Source organism: Peromyscus maniculatus, chromosome 7 (genome assembly GCF_049852395.1).
Source record: "Peromyscus maniculatus bairdii isolate BWxNUB_F1_BW_parent chromosome 7, HU_Pman_BW_mat_3.1, whole genome shotgun sequence".
In the NCBI taxonomy this organism is placed as follows: Eukaryota; Metazoa; Chordata; class Mammalia; order Rodentia; family Cricetidae; genus Peromyscus; species Peromyscus maniculatus.
In genome coordinates, this window is record NC_134858.1 from 17726150 (window position 1) to 17746468 (window position 20319).

A 20319-nucleotide genomic window follows, 5' to 3' on the forward strand; every position below is an offset into this window, starting at 1 on the left:
ACAGGGTCATGCATTAGTCTGGGGCAGCCTGGGTCCACCTGACACCACAGCTCCAGCCAGAGTTCCTGGTCCCTCTGGGCTCGAAGGCTTTGAATCTAGAGCCCCGATCTCCCTGATTCTGGATGCACAAGAATCGCCTGAGAGACAGGACTTGCCCCAGCCCCCCCCCCAAACAGTATTTGCAGACCCTTTCAATATAGGATCTTGGGGAGATGGTCAGAGGACCCACCTTCTGTGGGTCCAGCTTGGACTTGTCCACTGGGTTAGAATCTTTGATGATCTCTACCACATCGTCCCCGAATCTCTCCGTATAGAACTCCTAGAGACATGGGGTTGACTCGGGCCCCGGCTGGGGCAGCCCACTATAACCCACATGGCCTGTCCCACCTCCCAGCGCCAGGACGTGCCTCCAGTCGGTGTGAGATCTCTGCCAGCTTTGTGATTGACGGCTCCTTGTACACAAACTCTTGTTCATCCAGGTCACCAAATCGTGCACCATAGAAGCCCACTCGGAAATATGTCCCGAATACGCGCTGGGCTGAGGGAAGCGGGTAGTGTTGGCACCAAGGTATCTCTGCGGGGGGCCGCCACCCCGACACACTCAGGGTAGGGTGGAGAGGACAAGGTGGGAATGGGGAGTCCTGAGAATCGCAGGAGCCCGTCTGAGGACCTCGGAAACAGTGCGCTAGACTAACTGCCAGGGGACCCAGACCACAGCCAGATGCAGCCACCATCAGTGTGTGTGTGTGTGTGTGTGTGTGTGTGTGTGTGTGTGTGTGTGTTGACGATTGAGCCCAGAGCCCCCACATGCTAGGGAAGCACTTCATGGCTGAACCACACCCCAGCTCCCCATTGGAAGATTCTAGGTTGGGGCTCTAGGGTTGAGCTAAACTTCCAGTCATTTTCTTTTTAAAAATCATTTCTTTATTTGAGGCAATGTCTCTCTACATAGCCCTGGCTGACCTGGAACTCTCTGTAGCCCAGGCTGGCCCTGAACTCACAGAGATCCGCCTGGCTCTGCCTCTCCAGTGCAGGGATTAAAGGCCGGTGTCACCACCGCCCGGCTTGTTTTTACTTTTGGGACAGTCTTAACAAGTTGCCCAGGCTGCTCTTGGCCTGTCTACTGTCCTGTCTCGGCCTCCTGAGCACACCGGGCGGGCTTCCCTTTCGTTCGGCGTCCTCTGTCAACTTCCTGTTTAACATAACCTGGAGCTTCTGTTTGCCCATCAAGTCACCACCGACATTCCAATACCAAATTAGGGGCTGTGTTGCTCACAGCTACACCTCCATGCCCAGGGGACCCAGGCCCAGCGGAGGCCCTAGTGACTGAGGAGTGCCCTGGGCCGCCTCCTGTCCTGGGACGTGGGCTCTAGTTCTAGGACATTCTTCTGTGTCCCTAGCCCTAAATGTGGAAGGAAGACCTTTCACCCCAAGAAACCATCCCCCCACCCATGGGAGAGGAGGTGGGGTCATTCCAAATTCACTCACCAAGGTCGATCCAGACAGGGTGGGGCAGACATGGTGAGGCCAGAAACAGGGATGGAGGGATGGTGGACAGAGAGACACAGTCATTGGAGAGGTCAGAGGTCAGAGGTCAGAGTTACCCCCTCCCAGGGTCCTGGTTATACCACCTTATGAGAGTCATTCTTCTGAGGAGAGGGACAAAGGATGTGGGAAGGCGGGGACCTACCCACCCCACTGGCCTCCACCCAGCCTGCCAGGGCTCTGGGTTCCTGCCATCTTTGGCCAGAAAATTCTCCCTCAACTGAGAGATGCCTAAAAATAGAAAGGAGGAGGGATGGGGGGGGGCATGAATCCTTAACAAGAGATGAGGAGCAGTGGTCCTCCACAAAGCTGGGGAGACTGGGATGGAGAGAGCGAGGGAACCCTAAGACAGAGATGGCAGGGGTGGAGGAAAGGAATGAGCCAGAGAGGGAGAGAGATAGCCCCTTCCTCTCACCCCCACCCGATGGTGACTGAGCTGGCCCTACCCGAGGGAGGGGTGTCTCTGGAGAGTTCCCAGCTGGGTGACTCAGAGGCTGCCCTTGAGATTGGGGGAAGGCATGGGGGGAGGAAGTAGGGGGCTGTGCGTCATCACCCCCGGCGGACGGCGTGGAGGGGCGTCACGCCGCTCTGCTGCCCCCTGGTGTTCACCGACCAATGGTCACCAGGGATGGTGGAACCCCTCAGACTCACCTCCCAGCCGGAGCTCTGTGGGGAAAGAGGAGGCCAGGTCAGCAAAGCCAAGGAGGGGGAAGCAGAGTGCCAGAGTAAAGAAAACGGGGGCCCAGGCCTGCAGGAGATCGAAGCGGGACCGGGCAGGAGCCCATCCCGGAGGGGCCGCGCCCACCTGGTGCATGATCTTGGTGAAAGCCTCCTGCAGCTTCCCGTGCACGGCAGCCAGTTTCTTGTAGTCTCTGTGGGCCTCAAGGATGGGGATGAGGTTTTTGTAGACTTCGTTCACCGCTTCATACAAACCACCCTGGGGAACAGGCGAAGTGAGGGGAGGGTCCCCGAGACCCGCCATGCCCTGCCCCCCGGCACTCCTATCCCAGGGAGGACATGTCCTCCTGCTTGGGCCCCCAATGTGTCCCCTACCTCTTCCCACAAACATTTACCCAGGCCCAGAGCTGGGGGTACCTGCACCAGCTCCTCCTTGCCGGGAGGGGAGGAGGGTGTTGCCGTGGTAGCACTAGGGATGAAGCCCAGGGCTTCTGAACGAGCTAGGCAAACACTTGCTCTGCCAGTGAGACACACCACCCTGAATACAGCTTGCTTTAAAAAATAAAAATGAGCCGGGCATTGGTGGCGCACGCTTTTAATCCCAGCACTCGGGAGGCAGAGGCAGGAGAATCTCTGTGAGTTCTAGGCCAGCCTGGGCTACCAAGTGAGTTCCAGGAAAGGCACAAAGCTACACAGAGAAACCCTGTCTCAAAAAACCAAAAAAAATAAAAAAATGAAAATGAAAAATAGAGCCAGGCAGTAGTGCCTTAAAGCCCAGTACTCCAGAAAGCAGAAGCAGGCTGATTTCTGATTTCAAGGCCAGCCTGATCTACAGAGCTAGTTCTAGGAGAACAAAGGCTACACAAAGAAACCACAACTCAAAAAACCAAATAAAAATAAAAAATAAGGGGCTGGAGAGATGGCTCAGTGGTTAAGAGCACTGGCTGCTCATCCAGAGGTTTCCAGCAACCACATGGTGGCTCACAACCATCTATAATGGGATCTGATGCCCTCTTCTAGCATAAAGTTGATACAGCACTCATATACATAAAATAAATAAATCTTCAAAGAAATAAAAAATAAAAAATAAGCCAGGCTATGGTGGCACAGGCCTTTAGTCCCAGCACTCAGGAGGCAGAGGCAGGCAGATTTCTGAGTTCGAGGCCAACCTGGTTTATGGAGCAAGTTCCAGGACAGCCAGGGCTACACAGGGAAACCCTGTCTAAAACAAAACAAAACAAACAAACAGAAACAAACCAGAACTGGAGAGATGGCTCAGTGAGCACTGGTTGCTCTTGCAGAGGACCTGGGTTCAATTCCAAGCACCCACATGGCTGCTCACAACTGTCTGTAACTACAGTCCCAGGGAGTCCGACACCCTCTTCTGAGCTCCATAGGCACCAGGACCATAGATGGTGCCCACACATACATTCAGGCAAACACTCGTACATATAAATAAATCTCTCTCTCTCTTTTTTTCCTGGAGGTGAGGCTCTTGTGCTTGCCCCCAACCCCAATCTTTTTTTTAAATTAAATTTTTTATATGAGGGTTCCAGGGATTGAAGTGGGGCAGTAAGGTTGTATGCTGAGTTCTTCATCTGCAGAGCCATCTAACAGACCCCAGTTTGCCTTTTGGCTTTGCTGGATTTTTTTTTTCTTTGAGAAGGGGTCTTGGGCAGCACAGGCTGATCTTGTAGCTAAGGATGACCATGACCTCCTGACCCTAAGCCTAACCTCCCAAGTGCTGGGCTGACTATGCCCTGCCATGTCCAGCCTTCCCTTCGGTGTGCGCATGCCCTGGAGGCCAGAGATCGACACTGGATGTCTTTCAGTCACCCTCCACTATCTGTTTTGAGAAAGGTTCTCCCACTGAACCTGGAGTTCACCAATTCTGCTAAATGGCTAAGCAGAGGACCCCAAGGGTCTTCCCATCTTGCCTCCTCAGAGCTAGGGTGACAGGACAGACTACCAAGCTTGGCTTTGACCCTTTTATTCTCCCTGCGAAGATTAATTGACTGATTCATATTGAGACATGGTGTACCGGCTGGCTTTGTGTGTCAGAGGAAGGAGTCTTAGTTGAGGAAATGCCTCCATGAGATCCAGCTGTAAGGCATTTTCTCAATTAGTGATTAGTGGGGAGGGCTCAGCCCATGGTGGGTGGTGCCACCCCTGGGCTGGTGGTCCTGGGTTCTATAAGAAAGCAGGCTGAGCATGCCAGTAAGCAGCACCCTCCATGGCCTCTGCACCAGCTCCCGCCTCCAGGTTCCCACCTGTTTGAGTTCCTGCCCTGACTTCTTCAGTGATGGACTATGATCTGGAAGTGTGAGTCAAATAAAGCCTTGCTACCCCACCTTGCTTTGTGGTCATGGTGTTTCGTTGCAGCAACAGAAACCCCTTATGTGGACTAGGCGGCTGGCCCCGGACTCACAGAGACTGATTTTCTTCTATGTCCGGAGCGCTGGTATTAAAGGCATATGCCACCACGCGCAGCTGATTTATCCCAGCATGTATGTGTGTGGGTGCTGTGTGTTGGTTGTACACATAAGAACAGGTGCTGGAAGAAGCTAGGCCTTGGACCTCGCGTTTCCGGAGCTGTGAGCGGCCTGACCCAGTGCTGGGGACTGAACCCCAGCCCTCCGAACAGCAGCAGAGTTGAGCCTCCTCTCCAGCCCCCCCACCCCCACCCCCCGGCTTTCCGTTAAGATGTAGTTTTGGGGGATCGAATTCAAGTCCTTACGCGGGAGTGTTAAGCACTGTACTACCTGAGCCATACCCCAGAAACTGCTGTTCCCCCTCCCGTGCCCCAAGGCCAGCCTGTAAACATCAGCCCACCTGACCCTGAGCCCTAGGCCTCTGGGCCCACTGCCTCCTCCCCACAGCTGGAGTCCTTCAGTCAGGGTCTGTCCATGCTCGGTCTCCTCCCCCTGGCAGTGTCTTTGAAGACGCCAGCAAAGTGGTAACAGTGACAGGAGAAAAGGCCTGTTAGGGGCCGGCCTGCTGGCACACGCTTAGACTCGAGCATTCTGGAGGCAGAGGCAGCTGGATCTCTGTTTTCATTCCAGCGGCGTCTACAGAGTGAGTTCCACGCTGGCAAGGGGCACACAATGAGACCCTGTCTTAATAAATAAATATCCCTTTAACAGGACTGGGCCATGTCTCACCTTAGAGAGCTGACCAGAACCCCCCAGTGAGGGTCTGGGGGCGAGGCACAGCGGTAGAGCCCTGCCTAGAATCCCTAGAGGAACTTGGGGTGCAGCTCGGGGGTAGATCTACGTACCCTCTGCATCTGCAAGATTGGGTTCGTCTCCAGGACTACATACGTACCAATCATTTCTCCAGAGAAAACTCACTTTAGGCCTAGGCACTGTCACGCGCATCTAAAGTCCCAGTACTGGGGAGGCAGAGACAGATCGGTCACTATGAGTTCAAGGCCAGCATGGTCTCCATATAGAGTTCCAGAACAGCCAAGACTTCACAACGAGACCTGTGTGGTAGTTTGAATGATAATGGCTGCCAGACTCATATATTTGAATGTCTGGTCGCTGGTTGGTGGACTATTTTGGAAGGCTTGGGCGGTATGGCTTTGTTGGAGAAGGCTTGTCACTGGGGGTGGGCTTTAATATTTCAAAAGCCCATGGCATTCCCAGTCTCCCTCTCTCCGCCTTCAACTTGGGGATAAGATGTAGGTTCTCAGCCACGGCTCCATCACCGTGTCTGTCTGCTCTGCCATGCTTCCCACCGTGATGGCCATGGACTCCCCCTCTGAAACTGTAAGCCAGCCCCCAAGTAAATGCTTTCTTTTATAAGCTGCCTTGGGCATTGTGTCTCCTCACAGCAATAGAACAGTAACCAAGTCACCCTGCCTCAAAAAACTAAAAGAAGACCAGATTTAACTTTCATTTTCCAATGAGGACAAAACAAAGTAAAACAGAAAACAAAACAAAACAACACCCCCAAATCTAGGTCAAATAATACTGCACACCATAGCCTGTCCCACAGGGCAGGTGAGCGTCTATGCTGAAGCCCAAACAGAGCAGACAGGCGGGGCCCCCCTCAACCGAGAGAGTGAGACAGACACTTGGCAGCAAGGGTCACTGGTGATGCACTGGCGTCAGAACCGCACTGGAAGTACAGGGGGAGATTAAGGAGTTCAAGGCCAGCCCAGGCTGCCTTAAAAACTACAACAAAACCCCAAACCCGGGGCTAGGGAGAGAGTCCCGTGGGCAAAGCACTTGCTGCAAAGCCTGAGGACCTGAGCTGGAACCCACGTAATGCCGTTCAGAGTCTATAACCCCTAAATAGAGGAGAAGGACAGGAGAATTCCTGGGAGCTTTGCAGCCGGAGAGCCTGCGTGTGAAACAGCCGAGAGCCTGCGTGTGAAACAGCCGAGAGAGCCTGCGTGTGAAACAGCCAGAGAGCCTGCGTGTGAAACAGCCGAGGGAGCCTGTGTGTGAAACAGAGAGAGCCTGCGTGTGAAACAGCCGAGGGAGCCTGTCTCAAGGAAGGTGGGAAGGAAGGACCAACGCGAGCGGCTGTGCCCCGACCTCCACAGCTGTACAGTGGCACACGCATGCTTGCACCCACGTAAGCACATATCACACACACACCATACACACATGTGTGTGCACAGAGATCAAAACAAACAAAAACCATGGCAGGCATGGCGGTGCACACCTATGCTTCTTATGCTTTAGAGGCGGAGCCAGGAGCAGCCACAAGTGTGAGGCCAGCCTGGTCTACACAGAACTTCTAGGCCAGCTTGAGTTACATATTGAGATACCGTCACAACAACCACCGCCACCACAAAAATACCAGGGCCACTGAGATGGCTCTGCGGATGTGCTGGTTCGTTTGTTTTTGTCAACTTGACACAAGTTAAGGTCGCCTGAGAAGAAGGCATCTAAAATGGAGGAAAGGCCTCCTTGGGACATTTTCGTGATTAGGAGGGATGTGGGAGGCAGGGCCCCACTGGGCAGGCGATCCTGGGCGCTGTAAGCAAGCAGACAGGAGAAGCAGGCCGGTGAGCAGCTGCCACCCCATGGCCTCTGCTTCAGTTCCCACCTCCAGGTTCCTGCCCTGACTTTCCTCAGGGATGGACAATCACCCGGAAATGAAGGTGAAATAACCCTCTCCTCCCCAAGCTGCTTTTGGTCGCTGCGTGGTTATCACAGCAACAGAAAGCACGCACACACAGCCAGTAAAGGCACGTCCCTCCAAGCCTGATGACTTGAGTGCAGTCCCTGGAATCCAGAGGAAGCAGAGAACCGACTCCTGCAAGCTCCCCTCCGACCACACAGCACGCGGGCATGTGCGTGATGTAATAGATGCATGTAATAAGGAAGGGAGGCACTGAGGATGCACTTGAGCTTGCAGAGTGCTTGGGCAGCGTGCATGCAGCCCTGGGTCCTGTGCATGCAGCCCCGGGTCCCATCGACCATTGCACTAAAGAGGAGGAGGATCCCAGGAAGGGGCAAGTGCTGACTGGTTTTCCCGACTTTGGCTTTTTTAAATTGAGAGACTCAGCAGCAGCCTTTCTAGGCAATCCTACAGGGGTCTGTGCTGTTGAAAGTGTGCTACAGCCTGCAAGAATGTGCATGCAAGCCAGACTGATCCGGCGCTGAACTCTGGACTGTGGGGGACAGTGTTGTGTCTGTCAGTGGAACACCATGGGGTGTCGACAGTGGGGGAGGCGGTGAATACTGGGGAGGAGGACATGCGTGCAAACCAGGCCTGGTGGCCACTCCTGCAAGCCCCGTGGTCTGGAGGTGGAGGCAGAAGGACCAAGAGTTTGAGGCTATCCTCCACTAACTAGGGATTTGGGGAATGCTTGCGCTATGTGAGAGCCCTTCTCTCAAAAATGAAAAGGGAAAAAATGGAAGAAGGGATATACTCAATATACGCAAAGTACACTATGAGAGAACACTATGGGCTGAAATGAAATGGCCTTACGTAAGCCTGGGTAAGAAGACTTAAGAAGCAACCCCCTAAATAAGGCACATGCACAGTCTATACTTCCCACAACCCCCTAAATAAGGCGCGTGCACAGTCTACTTCCCACAACCCCCTAAATAAGGCACATGCAGTCTTTATACTTCCCACAACCCCCTAAATAAGGCGCGTGCACAGTCTACTTCCCACAACCCCCTAAATAAGGCGCGTGCACAGTCTATATACTTCCCACAACCCCCTAAATAAGGCGCGTGCACAGTCTATATACTTCCCACAACCCCCTAAATAAGGCGCATGCACAGTCTATATACTTCCCACAACCCCCTAAATAAGGTGCGTGCACAGTCTATATATTTCCCACAACCCCTTAAATAAGGCGCGTGCACAGTCTTCATACTTCCCACTCAGTTTGACTGTGAACTGAGGACTCCTAGAAAAATAAATGTCACTAGCTGAGTGTGGTGGTGTGTGCTGTAATACTCCCAAAGAAACAAGATGGGGACTTCCATAAACTATTATAGGACACACAGGGTGACAAGGCTCGGTGGGTAAAGCGTTTGCCTCCAAGCTTGATGACCTGAGTGTGACCTGAGCCCACATGGTGAGAGGGAGAAGCGATCCTGCACGTATTCCCGATCTTCACGGTGAGCCAGGGCACGTTGAGTAACCCACCCCCACATAAACAAATACAAGGTTGTTTTTTTTTAAGGAAAAGGAAATAAATGTGTGCATCCATCCTGGGGACAGTCTTACCACCAAACATCACAGGCTAATGGGACATGCCGCACACTAAGATAGCCTGACCCCAGAAGATCTTTCTGGGGGAGATCTGTGGGGCCGTGCTGTTGAGCAGGCCCCGTGGGCAGGGCCAGTGTACCGAGTGTCCACGGAGGCACGGTGGGGCTCAGGGCTGAGAGCTGGACCCGCGTGAAGCTGGAGCTTCTCAGATTCCATCAGTAAAGGGCTCTTCCAAACCCCGATTAGAGGCAGGGCTGGTGGGGTCTGAGTGAGGCCTCAGATCTGATTTGTTTTGTTTTGTTTTTCTGGTTTTTCGAGAAAGAGTTTCTCTGTGTAACTGCCCTGGCTGTCCTGGAACTCACTGTGTAGAGAAAGCTGTCCTCGAACTCACAGAGATCTACCTGCCTCTGCTTCCCGAGTGCTGGGATTAAAGGCGTGCGCCACCACCGCCCGGCTCCCGGATTTGATGTGATACTTTACTTTTGTGCTAGAGATGGGGCTCAGGTCCTTGTGCACCCCAGTGCTCTGCCACGGTGCTGCACAGGGAGACCCTTTGTTCTTTTTGTTTGAGATAGGGTCTCATGTAGCCCAGGCTAGCCTCAAACTCACTGCTCAGCCTCAGGATGACCTGAGTCCCTCATCCTTTCTCCACCTCCCAAGTCGCTGGGACAACAGATGTGCAGCATCTCACCCAGTCCATACGGGGCTGGAAGGGATCAGAGCCTCGCAGGGCTAAACTGGTGTTCCACTGGGCTGACCCCCGGCTCCTGTCTTAACTAGCTCTATTTTCACCCCTGAGGGAACAGCACACCAGCACACAGTAGCTGTCCAGGAAGGCCCAAGCAGAGGAGGCTGGTGTTACAGCCAAAATCAGGCTGGAAAAAGCAAGCAGGAACAGAAACCCTTTCTTCTTGTATGTGAACTTGAAAGTTCTAGAACTAATAAAATTGTAAATGCAGGCCTATGTGAGAGGTTTCATGAAGAGAAAGGCAGGTAGCGGGTTCTGAGGAACCAATTTTCTGCTTTTCTCTCGTTTTGAAACAGGGTCCTATGAGCCCAGGCTGGCCTTGAACTTCTGATCCTGCCTCTGCCTTCCGAGTGCTGGCATGAGCAGTGTGTACCACCAGGCTAGGCCAGCCCAGCCACAGCCCAGCCCTTCCTTAGCTGGGATTTGTTTGTCTGTGTACACCCGTCTTCCCCGTTGCTCTCCACCTTATTTCTTGAGACAGGGTCTCTCACTGAGCTCGCCACTTGGGGCAGACTAGCCGGCCAGCAAGCCCTCAGAATCCTCAGACTGGCTCCCAGCTCTGGGGGTACAGGCTTTTTACTGCAGAGCCAAACTCATGCTTGAGCGACAAGTACATTAACCAGCTGAGCCGCCGTCCCCTGGCCCACATTCCAGGGAAGCGCAGCTTGGTGGTTTCTGTCCCCTGGCCCACCCCCTCCCAGGCACCGCTCACCCACGCTGGGCAAGCACTCTGCCACTGCCCTGCGCTAAAGCCCCAGGTTTTGGTTTGGTTCTTCTTGCTTTGTCTCTCTTCTTTCCTCCCCACCCCTTCTTTCTTTACACGGGGACTCCCATAGCCCAGGGTGGCCTAGAACTTTCTAGACAGTAGAGGATGGCCTTGAACTTCTGGTCCCCCTGCCCCTACCCACTGAGTGCCAGATTATAGGTGTGCACCATCATGCCTGGCTTACGGGGTGCTGGGGATGGAACCCGGGGCTTTGCGCATGCTAGATCCCCAGCCCCAATTTTGTTTCTTTTGGGAAAAAAATGGCTCTGTAGTCCAGGCTGGCCTCAAACTCCAATCCTACTGCCTCAGGGTTCCAAACGCTGGGCCCAGGGCAAGCACCACCATGCCTGCTCTGACCCTCCATCCTAAACGGAGGCCAGGAAAACGTTAGGTGAGCAGTCTGACACCAGCACTGTCCCAGGTCTCACCATGGTGAAGTAGGCAGCCGCCTGCTCCAGCAGTCCCACCAGCCCCAGCTCTGTGAAGTTCTTCCCGGAGCAGAAGCCCTCCTCATCCGGCGACAGGATGTCGTCAGAGATGGCAGATTCCTCCAGCACGTTGGACGAGACATTCTGGGAGGGCGGGAGGCGGTGGCATCAGAGCCGGCGCCCACCCAAACAGGCCTCCCTCCACCTCCCGGTCCCACCGAGGACTCACCTGGAAGGACACACAGCCCACAGGCAGGTGGCGACTGTCCTCAAGGAGGGCAAGGTATTCGGCCACCAGGGCAGCTGCATGCACCATGCACTGGGCAGCCTCTGCATGGTTGCCCAGCTCTGCGTGTTTGCCAGCCATGTTCTGCAGCCACGTCAGGCGCAGGTCTGGAGAGCCTTGGTACCCCCGGGCAATCCTAGGGTCCAGGACAGCAGGGACACGAGCGTCTGTCTCTGCTGTCCAGCCCCGGCCCTCATCTGCACCCTTTCCCCGTTGGTCCCGTGAACCACCCCTTACTGCTCAGCATGGCCCTCCCACGCGCCCGCCCCTTTCCCGTCTGTCCGTTACTCCTCCCCACAGCCCTGCTAACTCACTCCTCTTTCTTCCTTTTTTTATTTTCTGAGGCAGGGTCTCACATAGCCCAGGAGGGCCTAGAACTTGCTATGTAGCTGAGGCTGACTTTGAACTTCTGATCCTCCTTCCTCTTGAGTCCCGTGACCGCAGGTGTGTGCCACCATGCCCAGTTTATGAGGTGCTGGGGATGAAGTGTCTTCATGGTTTTTACTTTTCGTTGTGTTTTTGAGACAGGGGCTCATGTAGCCCAGGCTGGCCACCTGCACTGGTGAGTTTTTCTTTCTTTCTCTCTTTAATTATTTATTCTATGTGCATTGGTGTTTTGCCTGCATGTGTGTCTGTGTGAGGGTGTTGGATCCTGGAGTTACACACAGTTGTGAGCTGCCATGTGGGTGCTGGGAATTGAACCTGAGTCCTCTGGAAGAGCAGCCAGTGCTCTTAACCACAGAGCCATCTCTCCAGCCCCTGGTTAGTTCCTTTTGATAACCTAGAGTCATCTGGGAAGAATTTTAATGGAGAGGCTGTCTCCATCAGATCGGCCTGTAGGCAAGTCTGTGGTGTGTTGTCCTAATTAATGGTTGACGGCCCAGCCCACTCGGGGTGCTGATACCCTTGGGCAGGTGGTCCTGGGCTGTATAAGGAAGCCATCTGAGCAAGTCATGGAGAGCGAGCCGGTGAGCAGCGTTCCTCCACGGCCTCTGCTTGGCTCCTGCCCCAACTTCCCTCGGTGACAGTATGTGATTGGGACATAGAAACCAAACAAACCCTTTCTCCCCACCTTGTTTTTGGTCATGGTGTTCATTATGGCAACAGACAGCACACGAGAGCACTCCCCCAGACTCCCTGTGTAGCCAAGGATGGCCTTAAACCTCCCACCCTCCTGCTTCCCCTCCAGTGCTAGGTAGCCAGTATGTACCACTACACCCAGAGGAAGTGGTGCTGGAGACGGAACCCAGGGCTCACGTGTGCTGGCCAGTCAGTCCACCAAACGACTGTCCACGGCCACTACTTGTCTTTCTCCCTTTTACTTACTGTGGGACCCGGTTTCTTCCTCTCGTCGCCTGGCTTTCTCACCAGGATGCGAGCGGCTTCAGTGTGCCACAAGCTCCTGCTGCAGCGTGGAGCCCTCTCACAGGCCCAAGCTATGGGGCCAACTGACTACAGAACCAAATCTCCAAAACCATTAGATAAAGTAGACGTTCCTCTCTCTGTACATTGACTTTCTGTGTGTGTGTAATGCATGTGTGGAGAGGAGGCATACATGTGCTATACGGTGCACATATGGAGGTCTGAGGACAGCCTGAAGGACTGGCCCTCTCCTTCCACCAAGTGGGCCCTGGGGATCGAACTCAGGTCGTCAGCCTTGGCGGCAGACGCCTTTACCGCCTGCGCCAACTTGCTCTTCTCCCTCCCAGTTGCTTGTCTTGGGTGTGTGTTCCAGGACTGGAGAGCTATGAACACATGTCCGTAACTGTCCCCTGTTCTGTCCCGTCTTGTGCTTTGACCTGTGCCCTCAGCTGCCTGCTCACCGGGCCTCCTCCCTGCAGGCCCGCCCCGCCCTCACCTGTACATGAGGTCCATGAGCATCTCGGGGTCCTCCTGGTGCTCCTTCATCTTCACGGTGTCGGTCAGGATCATGTGCAGGTTGAACATGAGGTCCTGAACCTGCAGCACGTGAACGTCCCGGCTCAGCAAGGGCAATGGGGTCAGGATTAAGACGAGAGGGCAGGGCTGGGAGATGGCCCAGTGGGTAGCGTGCTCGCCATGCAAGCCTATGACCCGAGTCTGACCCCCGCACCCATGTCCAAAGCCAGGCGAGGTAAGGCTTGACCATAATCCTTGTGTTGGGGAAGCGGGGGTAGGGGGTGGGGGAGGTGGGGTGGGAACCACGACATGGGACAGACACGATGATGATGATGATGATGATGATGACGACACACGGCATCTCTGTCTAGCTGAATCAGCGAGACACTGTCTCTAAAAATAAGGTGCAACTGTGCACTGCGGCACACGCCTTCACCCCAGCACTCAGTAGGCGGGGAAGGCCCCTTGGTGTGGATTTGAGGCTAGCCTGGCCTACAGAGCAAGGTCCAGGACAGCCAGAGGCACACAGTGGAGCCCGTCTGAAAGAACCCACCACCACAACAAAATAAGGTGGAGGGAGACAGAGGATCCCCCTGTTGACCTCTGACCTCCACATACATGTGCACACAGGGATACATGCATGCACACTCACACACACACACACACACACACACACACACACACACACACACACACACAGTGAGTCGGGGGGACAGCAGGGCAGGCTGGGTGTGCACACATGTACACACGCACACCTTGTAGTCCCAGCGCTGGGAGGCAGAGCCGGGACCATTGCCACAAGTCAGAAGTCCTCCTGGCTACAGAATGAGTTCCAGGTCAGCCTAGGCTGAGGCTGAGACATCCAAATCCAAAAGAAGACAAAGAGTTGGAGTGGTGGAGCATACCAGTTACCTCAGAACACGGGAGGCAGGGGCAGGAGGGCCAGGGGTTCAAGGCCAGCCTCAGCTACAGAATGAGATGTAGGCCTCCTTGACTCGGGGAGGGAAAAAGTGGGGGGAGAGGGAAAATTTATCTCAAAAGCAAAAAAGGTTTGTCTTGGTGGGTCATGCGTATAACCCCAGCACTCAGGTAGCAGAGGCAGGAGGATTGCTGTGAGTCTGAGGCCAACCTGGGATATAGAGTGAGACCTTGTCTCATAATACCAAACTTCAAATATAAATACCAAAAATAAATAAATAAACCAAAAACACAGGGCAAACCTACACGCCCTCCCCAGTGGGAGAAGGCCACAGGCCTCACCTGCTCGGCGAAGGTGCTGTCCCTCAGCCCTATGTCCTCTTCTGCATAGGTCAGGATGGTCTTGAGGGACCTTCTCAAGTGCTCTTCACTGAAGCTCTGAGTTGTCCCCACAAGGGATGACAGGGACATGGTCACCAGCATCTTCACACGGGCGAAGTTCTGAGGGCACAGGGAGCAGCGTTCCCCCGAGAACCTCAGGTCCCCGACTCCCCACACCAGGGACCCTTAACCTGCTGACCTGTCAGCTGCCATATGTGGTTAATACTTCCCACCCCCCCCCAACCCCGCAGGAGCCCTGGACCCAGCCCCGTACATGGCCGATCTCGAAGTTCTGGCGCATAAGCAGGTAGAGCGAGGCGCTGGCGTGTGTGCGGATGGTGCTGATGCGGCTCCCACAGTGGCGCAGAAGCCTCAGGCAGAGGTCGGCACAAAGCTCTGTATCTTCCTCAAAAAGCAGCTCCGGAAACTGCCCCAAGGACCCAGAGAGATGCTGTTCAGCCCACTCTGATTTGGGCTAATGATAAGATTTGGGTCTTTGCTTTGACCCTGTCAAGTGACCTGGCCATTTTGACCTAGGATCCCCCCCACTTTTTTTTTTGAGACAGGGTCTCTCTGTGTAGCTCTGGCTATTCTGGAACTCACCCTGTAGATCAAGCTGGCCTCAAACTCTGAGATCTGCCTGCCTCTACTGTGGGAGTGCTGGGATTAAAGGCGTGTGTCACTACTGGACTAGCTATTTTTATTTTTGAGACAGGCTCTTTTATGTATCTTAGCTGACTTTGTATTCCCTGTAGAGCCAAAACTCCTGATTTCCTGTGTCTCCCTCCCAAAGCTGGGATGAAAGGTATGTATAACTCGGCCTAGCCTATTTCTGTTTCTGGAAGACTTTTTTTTTTTTGGTTGTTCTTATTTTGCAACAGTATCTTAGGCAGTCTGGGCTGGCCTTGAACTTGCTATGTAGCCAAAGATGGCCTGAAACTTCTGGTCCTCCTGCCTCCACTTCCCAAGTGCTGGGATGACAGGTGACGGCCACCATGCCAGGCTTACCCCTCAGTTCAGAAATGCAGCTGTGGTGGCTGTGGGTCATGAACTGCCCGGCACACAGCAGGTGCTCAATACGTGAGCTATGATTATCTCTGTGACCTGTGGCTGCTGTTTAGGAGTGCTCACCTTGGAGACCAGTGCTCGCTGGGTGGCTAGGCCATGCTGCAGGAAGAGGGCACTCTGGGCACTCCCCAGACTGTAGAGAACGACTTTCAGCACGGCACTCAGGACGCTCTCACGGGCCTCGGACAGCATCACCGTCTTCATGGAGGGGTGTTAGAAATCCATGGGTTAGGAGACAAGGATGGTTATGGGGTCTGGGAAGCTGAGGGATTATGGGGCCACCATGACGGAATGAGAGGTCAGGACAGACACTGGATCAAGTCACACCTGTACAATGATCTCCAGCATGTCCAGAACCACTAGGCTGGCCTCTGTGGCCAGATTTCCATCTACCAGAGCTTCATGTTCCATCTCATCCTTGGTCCTGGAGGGCAGAGGAGACCTTGTGAGGTCACGTGTAGTCAGACCCATGACACAGCAGAACAGAGCCGTCTCCACCCCGGCTGTCCCTACAGGGAGCTGCTCTCTAGAAACTGTTCCAAACACAGGCGATGGTCTGAGTGAGTTCCCAAAGGTTCTTGTGTTGGAAGGTTGGTCCTCAGCTTGAAGAAGTCAAGAGATGGAGAGCGAGAGCGGGGTGTGGCTCAGTGGTAGAGCCCTGCCTAACATTGGTGGGATCTAGGGCTTGATCCCTAGACTCACTTAAAGGGGTAAAAAAGAAGTAGGACTAGTTAGGCAGTTTTTGGTTATTAGGAGTGTGTCCTGAGAAGGGATTAAGGTAGGTCTCACAGGACAACTTTTTTTTTTCTTTTCTTTTCTTTCTTTCTTTTTCTTTTTTTTTTTTTTTTTTTGAGATAGGGTTTCTCTGTGTAGCTCTGTATGGCCTGAAACTATTTACACTGGGATTACAGGCCTGCACCACCATAGCCTATGAAAATACCCTTATTTATTTGTTTTTTTGTTTATTTTTGAGACAAGGCTTCTCTGGGTAGTCCTAGTAGTCCTAGCTGTCCTGGAACTCACTCTGTAGACCAGGCTGGCTTCGAACTCACAGAGATCCACCTGCCTTTGCCTCCCGAGTGCTGAGATTAAAGGCGTGCGCCACCACTGCCTGACTGAGAAAACTCTTGTTTTAAAGTGGTCTGCCTCAGGGGCTTATCATGGTAGTGAGAAAGACCCATCTTTGACCTACTTGTCCACACGGTCCGAGGTCTGTCTCCAGTGGGTGACACTCTTCCGCCAGCGGACGTTCTCTTGGTTTCCAAATGGACTTCTCTCTGCCATGCACAATGTATGTTCAGAGGTGTGTGGAGAGAGAAAGACATGCGTGAGCACAGGGTAACATACACATGCAGGAAGACATCTATGTAGGGTTACGCAGAGTGACGCTGGGCAAAGACAACACTAGCCCCATGTGGGCTGTGGGGACAGAAGGGAGTCACATATGTTGTGTGGAGAGCAGTGATATATGAACTTTTTTTCTGCTGAGATAAGGACTCATGGATAGCAGAGGCCTAGTCTTGAGCTCCTCATCTCCTCCTGTGTCCCGAGTGCTGGGATACAGGTGTGCACACCACACATCTGCACCATCGTCACCTCACCCCTGCTCCGCCGCACCATCTCCTGCCGTGCCCCGATGGTGCCCAGGATGGCCTCTTCCAGCCGCGCTTTCATGTCCAGTGACTTCTTGAATGTGAGGCTGTTGATCCGCTCAAAAGCCTTTTTCCCCTGTGAAAGCAGAGAACTGGGGTTCGAGGTGATGTGTGTTCCTTCTGCTAGGACCTGAGGTGGCCTAGGCCTTCTGCTCAGGGCCGTTCCTATCCCCAGGGCCTTTGCCAGAAGACACAGCACAGCCCTCCTCTCCAAAATCTCACCACCTCCAAGTTCTCCTCCTCCCCACTCTCCTCCTCCTTCTCCTCCCTACAGTCCCCCTCCTCCCCACCCTTCTCCTCCCCACCCTCCTCCCCCTCTCCACCCTCCCCTCCCCCCCACCCTCCCCCTCCCTACCGTTCCCCTCCTCCCCCTCCCTCCCCCTCCCCCACTTCTTCCAGCACCTGCAGACTAAACACTACGTCACAGACTCCCTTGCAGCTTCCCCCCTTCTCTCCTTCCTTCCCTCTCTCTCTTTCTCATCTGGTCTTGAATTCACTACATAGTGAGAACGACCTTGACCTTCCGAATCTGCTCCTTCACCGGGGACCTGGGACGACAGGCTCATGCGGTCTTCCCTCCTCCCCACCCTCCTCACTCTCCTTCATCCTGGGACGGATGGACCTTATGCATGCTAGTCAGGCACTCTACGACGGACCACACCCCAGTGCAGCGTTCTATTCATGAAGTCATGGGTCACCTTACTCCAAAGCTGAGGACAGCCACCGTTCACCTTTCATCCCCAGTTCACAGAAGCCCCGGACAGACAGTCTGCCCCAGAGCTCCGGGTGTGTGCTGAGCTCAGCCTCTCCCCACCCCCTCACACCTTGTACTCAAAGGCAGCCAGACAGAGGTAGAGCAGGTCGAGGAGGCGTCCCAGCTGGGGCAGGGCCAGGTCAGCAGTCCAGCGCTGCAGAAGGGCTGCATCTGCGTTTTTCAAGACCCACAGCACACACACCAGCAAGGTCCGGCTGGACTCAGCAGAGAGGGGACAGCCTGAGCGAGCTGCCTGGGTGCGGAGGGAACAGAGTCGATTTTATTCTCCTTATACACGGTGAACTGTGGCCAACTGTATCTCATGACATGACACCCTTTTTGTCTTGTTGGAGACACGGGCTGGTGTCCAACTCACAACACAATCTGAAGATGGCTTTAAACTTCTGAGCCTGCCTCCACCACCCTCGTGCTTAGATCACAGGTGTGCATCACTACATGCAGTTTATGTGGTGCCGGGCCTTTGCGACCGCCAGGCAAGCACTCTGCGGACTGAGCCACATCCCCAGCCAACAACGCGGGCTTGAGTTCACAGGCCTCATGGGGATGAGCCTCAGACTTACTGTTGAGGAGCCCTGGGAAATGCTGGTGCGAGAGCCAGGAGCCAGAGGTCCCCCAGCAATGGCCATGGCCACAGAAGGGTTGATGGTGCCTCCAACGTCCGCTTCACCCTCTGTGTCTGAGTCCAGCATGGAAGCCAGTCTTGACCGCTGCCCTGAGCCCTCTGGAGGCAGAACAGGAAGCGAGAGAATGAGGCACTGGGAAGCGCCTTGCTTCAGTCAGAGTAGCGGCGCACGCCTTTAATCCTAGCACTCAAGAGGCAGAGGCAGGTGGATCTCTGAGTTCAAGGCCAGCCTGGGCTACAGAGTGTAGCTCTCTACGCAGAGAAACCCTGTCTAGAACAACCCCCCCCCAAAAAAAAAAAAAAAAGAATAACTGTTGCTTTCATTCCAAATTTCCAGTATTCTCTGACATCAGCCATCCCAGACCAGGCCAGCCAATAGTTTCCTACTGCTCAAACTGAATCTTTGTACTTAAATTATGGTTACTCTGGACACAGCTATATAGTTAACACTTGGAACACAACTTGAGGATTGGGCTGGGAGTGTTTCTCAGCCTCCTGACTACTGGTTACATGGCATGTGCCATGACGCCTGGCTGCCACCGACAGATAACAGGTATTCTGAACCTAAGGAAAACTCTAGTCCCACCCAGCTTGGTGCGGTTCCAGCTGGACTGGGAGGTCGGAGCTATCTACCCGTCTAGACACTAAAAGGACCACCCTCCCTGGAGGAGACAACACCGCTCCAGACTGCGGTTCTCATATACAATGTCCAAAGAGAACACAGAATTGTAAGATGTGTGGCAAGACAGAAAAATATGGGCAAGTGACCAAGACATCGGAAGTAGACACAGAGAAGAAAGAGCAAATGTCCGTTAGCAAGCATTGACTTTACAGGAAGAGCCAGAGAAGGACAAAAATGCGTTCAAAGATGAAGAATTTCAAAATAAAGCCAGCGGGCTGGAGGTGGCCCAGCCTCAAGATGGCCGCTGCTGCACCTGACGTACACTGGGATCTCCATGACCCACGTGGGCGCAAGGAGAGAACTCACTCTCACAGTGTCCTCTGACTTCCATATGTTCGTGTGTATGTCTACACACATACTCAGAAAACAAACAAATACTTTTTTAATGAAAAATAGGGAGCTGGAGAGATAGCTCAGTGGTTAGGAGCACTGGCTGCGGCTGGACCTGGCGGCACACGCCTTTAATGCCAGTACTTGGGAGGCAGAGCCAGGTGGATCTCTGAGTTTGAGATCTGGTCTAAATAGCAAGTTCCAGGACATCCAGGACTACATAGAGAGACAGTCTCAAAAGGCCAAAATAAATTAATAAAAGAGCACTGGCTGCTCTTCCAAAGGACTCAGGTTTAATTCCCAGCACCCACATGGCGATTCACAACTTATAATTCCAGTTCCAGGGTTCTGACACCCTCTGGCCTCTGTGGGCACCAGGTGTGCATATAGTACACATACGTACACACAGACAAAAGTCATACACGTGAAACAATATAAAAAATGACAAAAACAAATAAAATTGGAATTTGGGCTAGGGGATGGCTCAGGGGCTAAACATTTGCCACACATGCATGAGCACTGGAGTTAAGGTGCCCAGCACTCATGTAAAGCCAGATGACACGCTTGTAATTCCAGCCTGAGAAGGTGCAGACCTGGGATCCCGAGCAAGCTCCAGGTCTGGCTGACAAGGCCGCCTCAGCGGATAAAGTGGAAGAGTGATCAAGGCTGACTCCTGACATCACACTTGGGCCCTCACATGCATGTTTACACACACACACACACACACACACACACACACGCACACGCACACCGGATGGGGGTTGGCTGAAGACAGATGAAGGTGACAGAAAGCAGGGCAAACGCAGACACAAAGACACACTCTAACATGAGCCACTGCAGGAGACAGAAAGGGAGGCAGGGGGAAAATTTAGAAG

General features: G+C 53.7%; 1 protein-coding gene across 6 annotated transcripts in view; it reads right to left on the reverse strand.

Annotated features, from left to right (window-relative positions):
• The window catches only part of Dock6 (dedicator of cytokinesis 6), a 60027-nt gene that overhangs the window by 2868 nt on the left and 36840 nt on the right, over window positions 1-20319 (reverse strand). For 4 of the 6 annotated variants that reach the window (XM_016000876.3, XM_006982338.4, XM_006982337.4 and 1 more), the window contains 15 exons: window positions 18371-18531; window positions 17860-18042; window positions 16985-17111; window positions 16576-16660; window positions 15711-15807; window positions 15447-15581; window positions 14590-14742; window positions 14277-14435; window positions 12997-13097; window positions 11082-11274; window positions 10853-10996; window positions 2351-2482; window positions 2197-2211; window positions 408-533; window positions 230-319 (listed from right to left, as the gene is read on the reverse strand). In XM_016000876.3, the coding sequence (XP_015856362.1) occupies window positions 230-319; window positions 408-533; window positions 2197-2211; window positions 2351-2482; window positions 10853-10996; window positions 11082-11274; window positions 12997-13097; window positions 14277-14435; window positions 14590-14742; window positions 15447-15581; window positions 15711-15807; window positions 16576-16660; window positions 16985-17111; window positions 17860-18042; window positions 18371-18531 (1901 nt within the window). Of the gene's footprint in view, window positions 1-229; window positions 320-407; window positions 534-2196; window positions 2212-2350; window positions 2483-10852; window positions 10997-11081; window positions 11275-12981; window positions 13098-13771; window positions 13870-14276; window positions 14436-14589; window positions 14743-15446; window positions 15582-15710; window positions 15808-16575; window positions 16661-16984; window positions 17112-17859; window positions 18043-18366; window positions 18532-20319 lie in introns of those variants that run through there. The other 2 variants (XM_076575824.1, XM_076575826.1) reach the window with 2 other exon arrangements.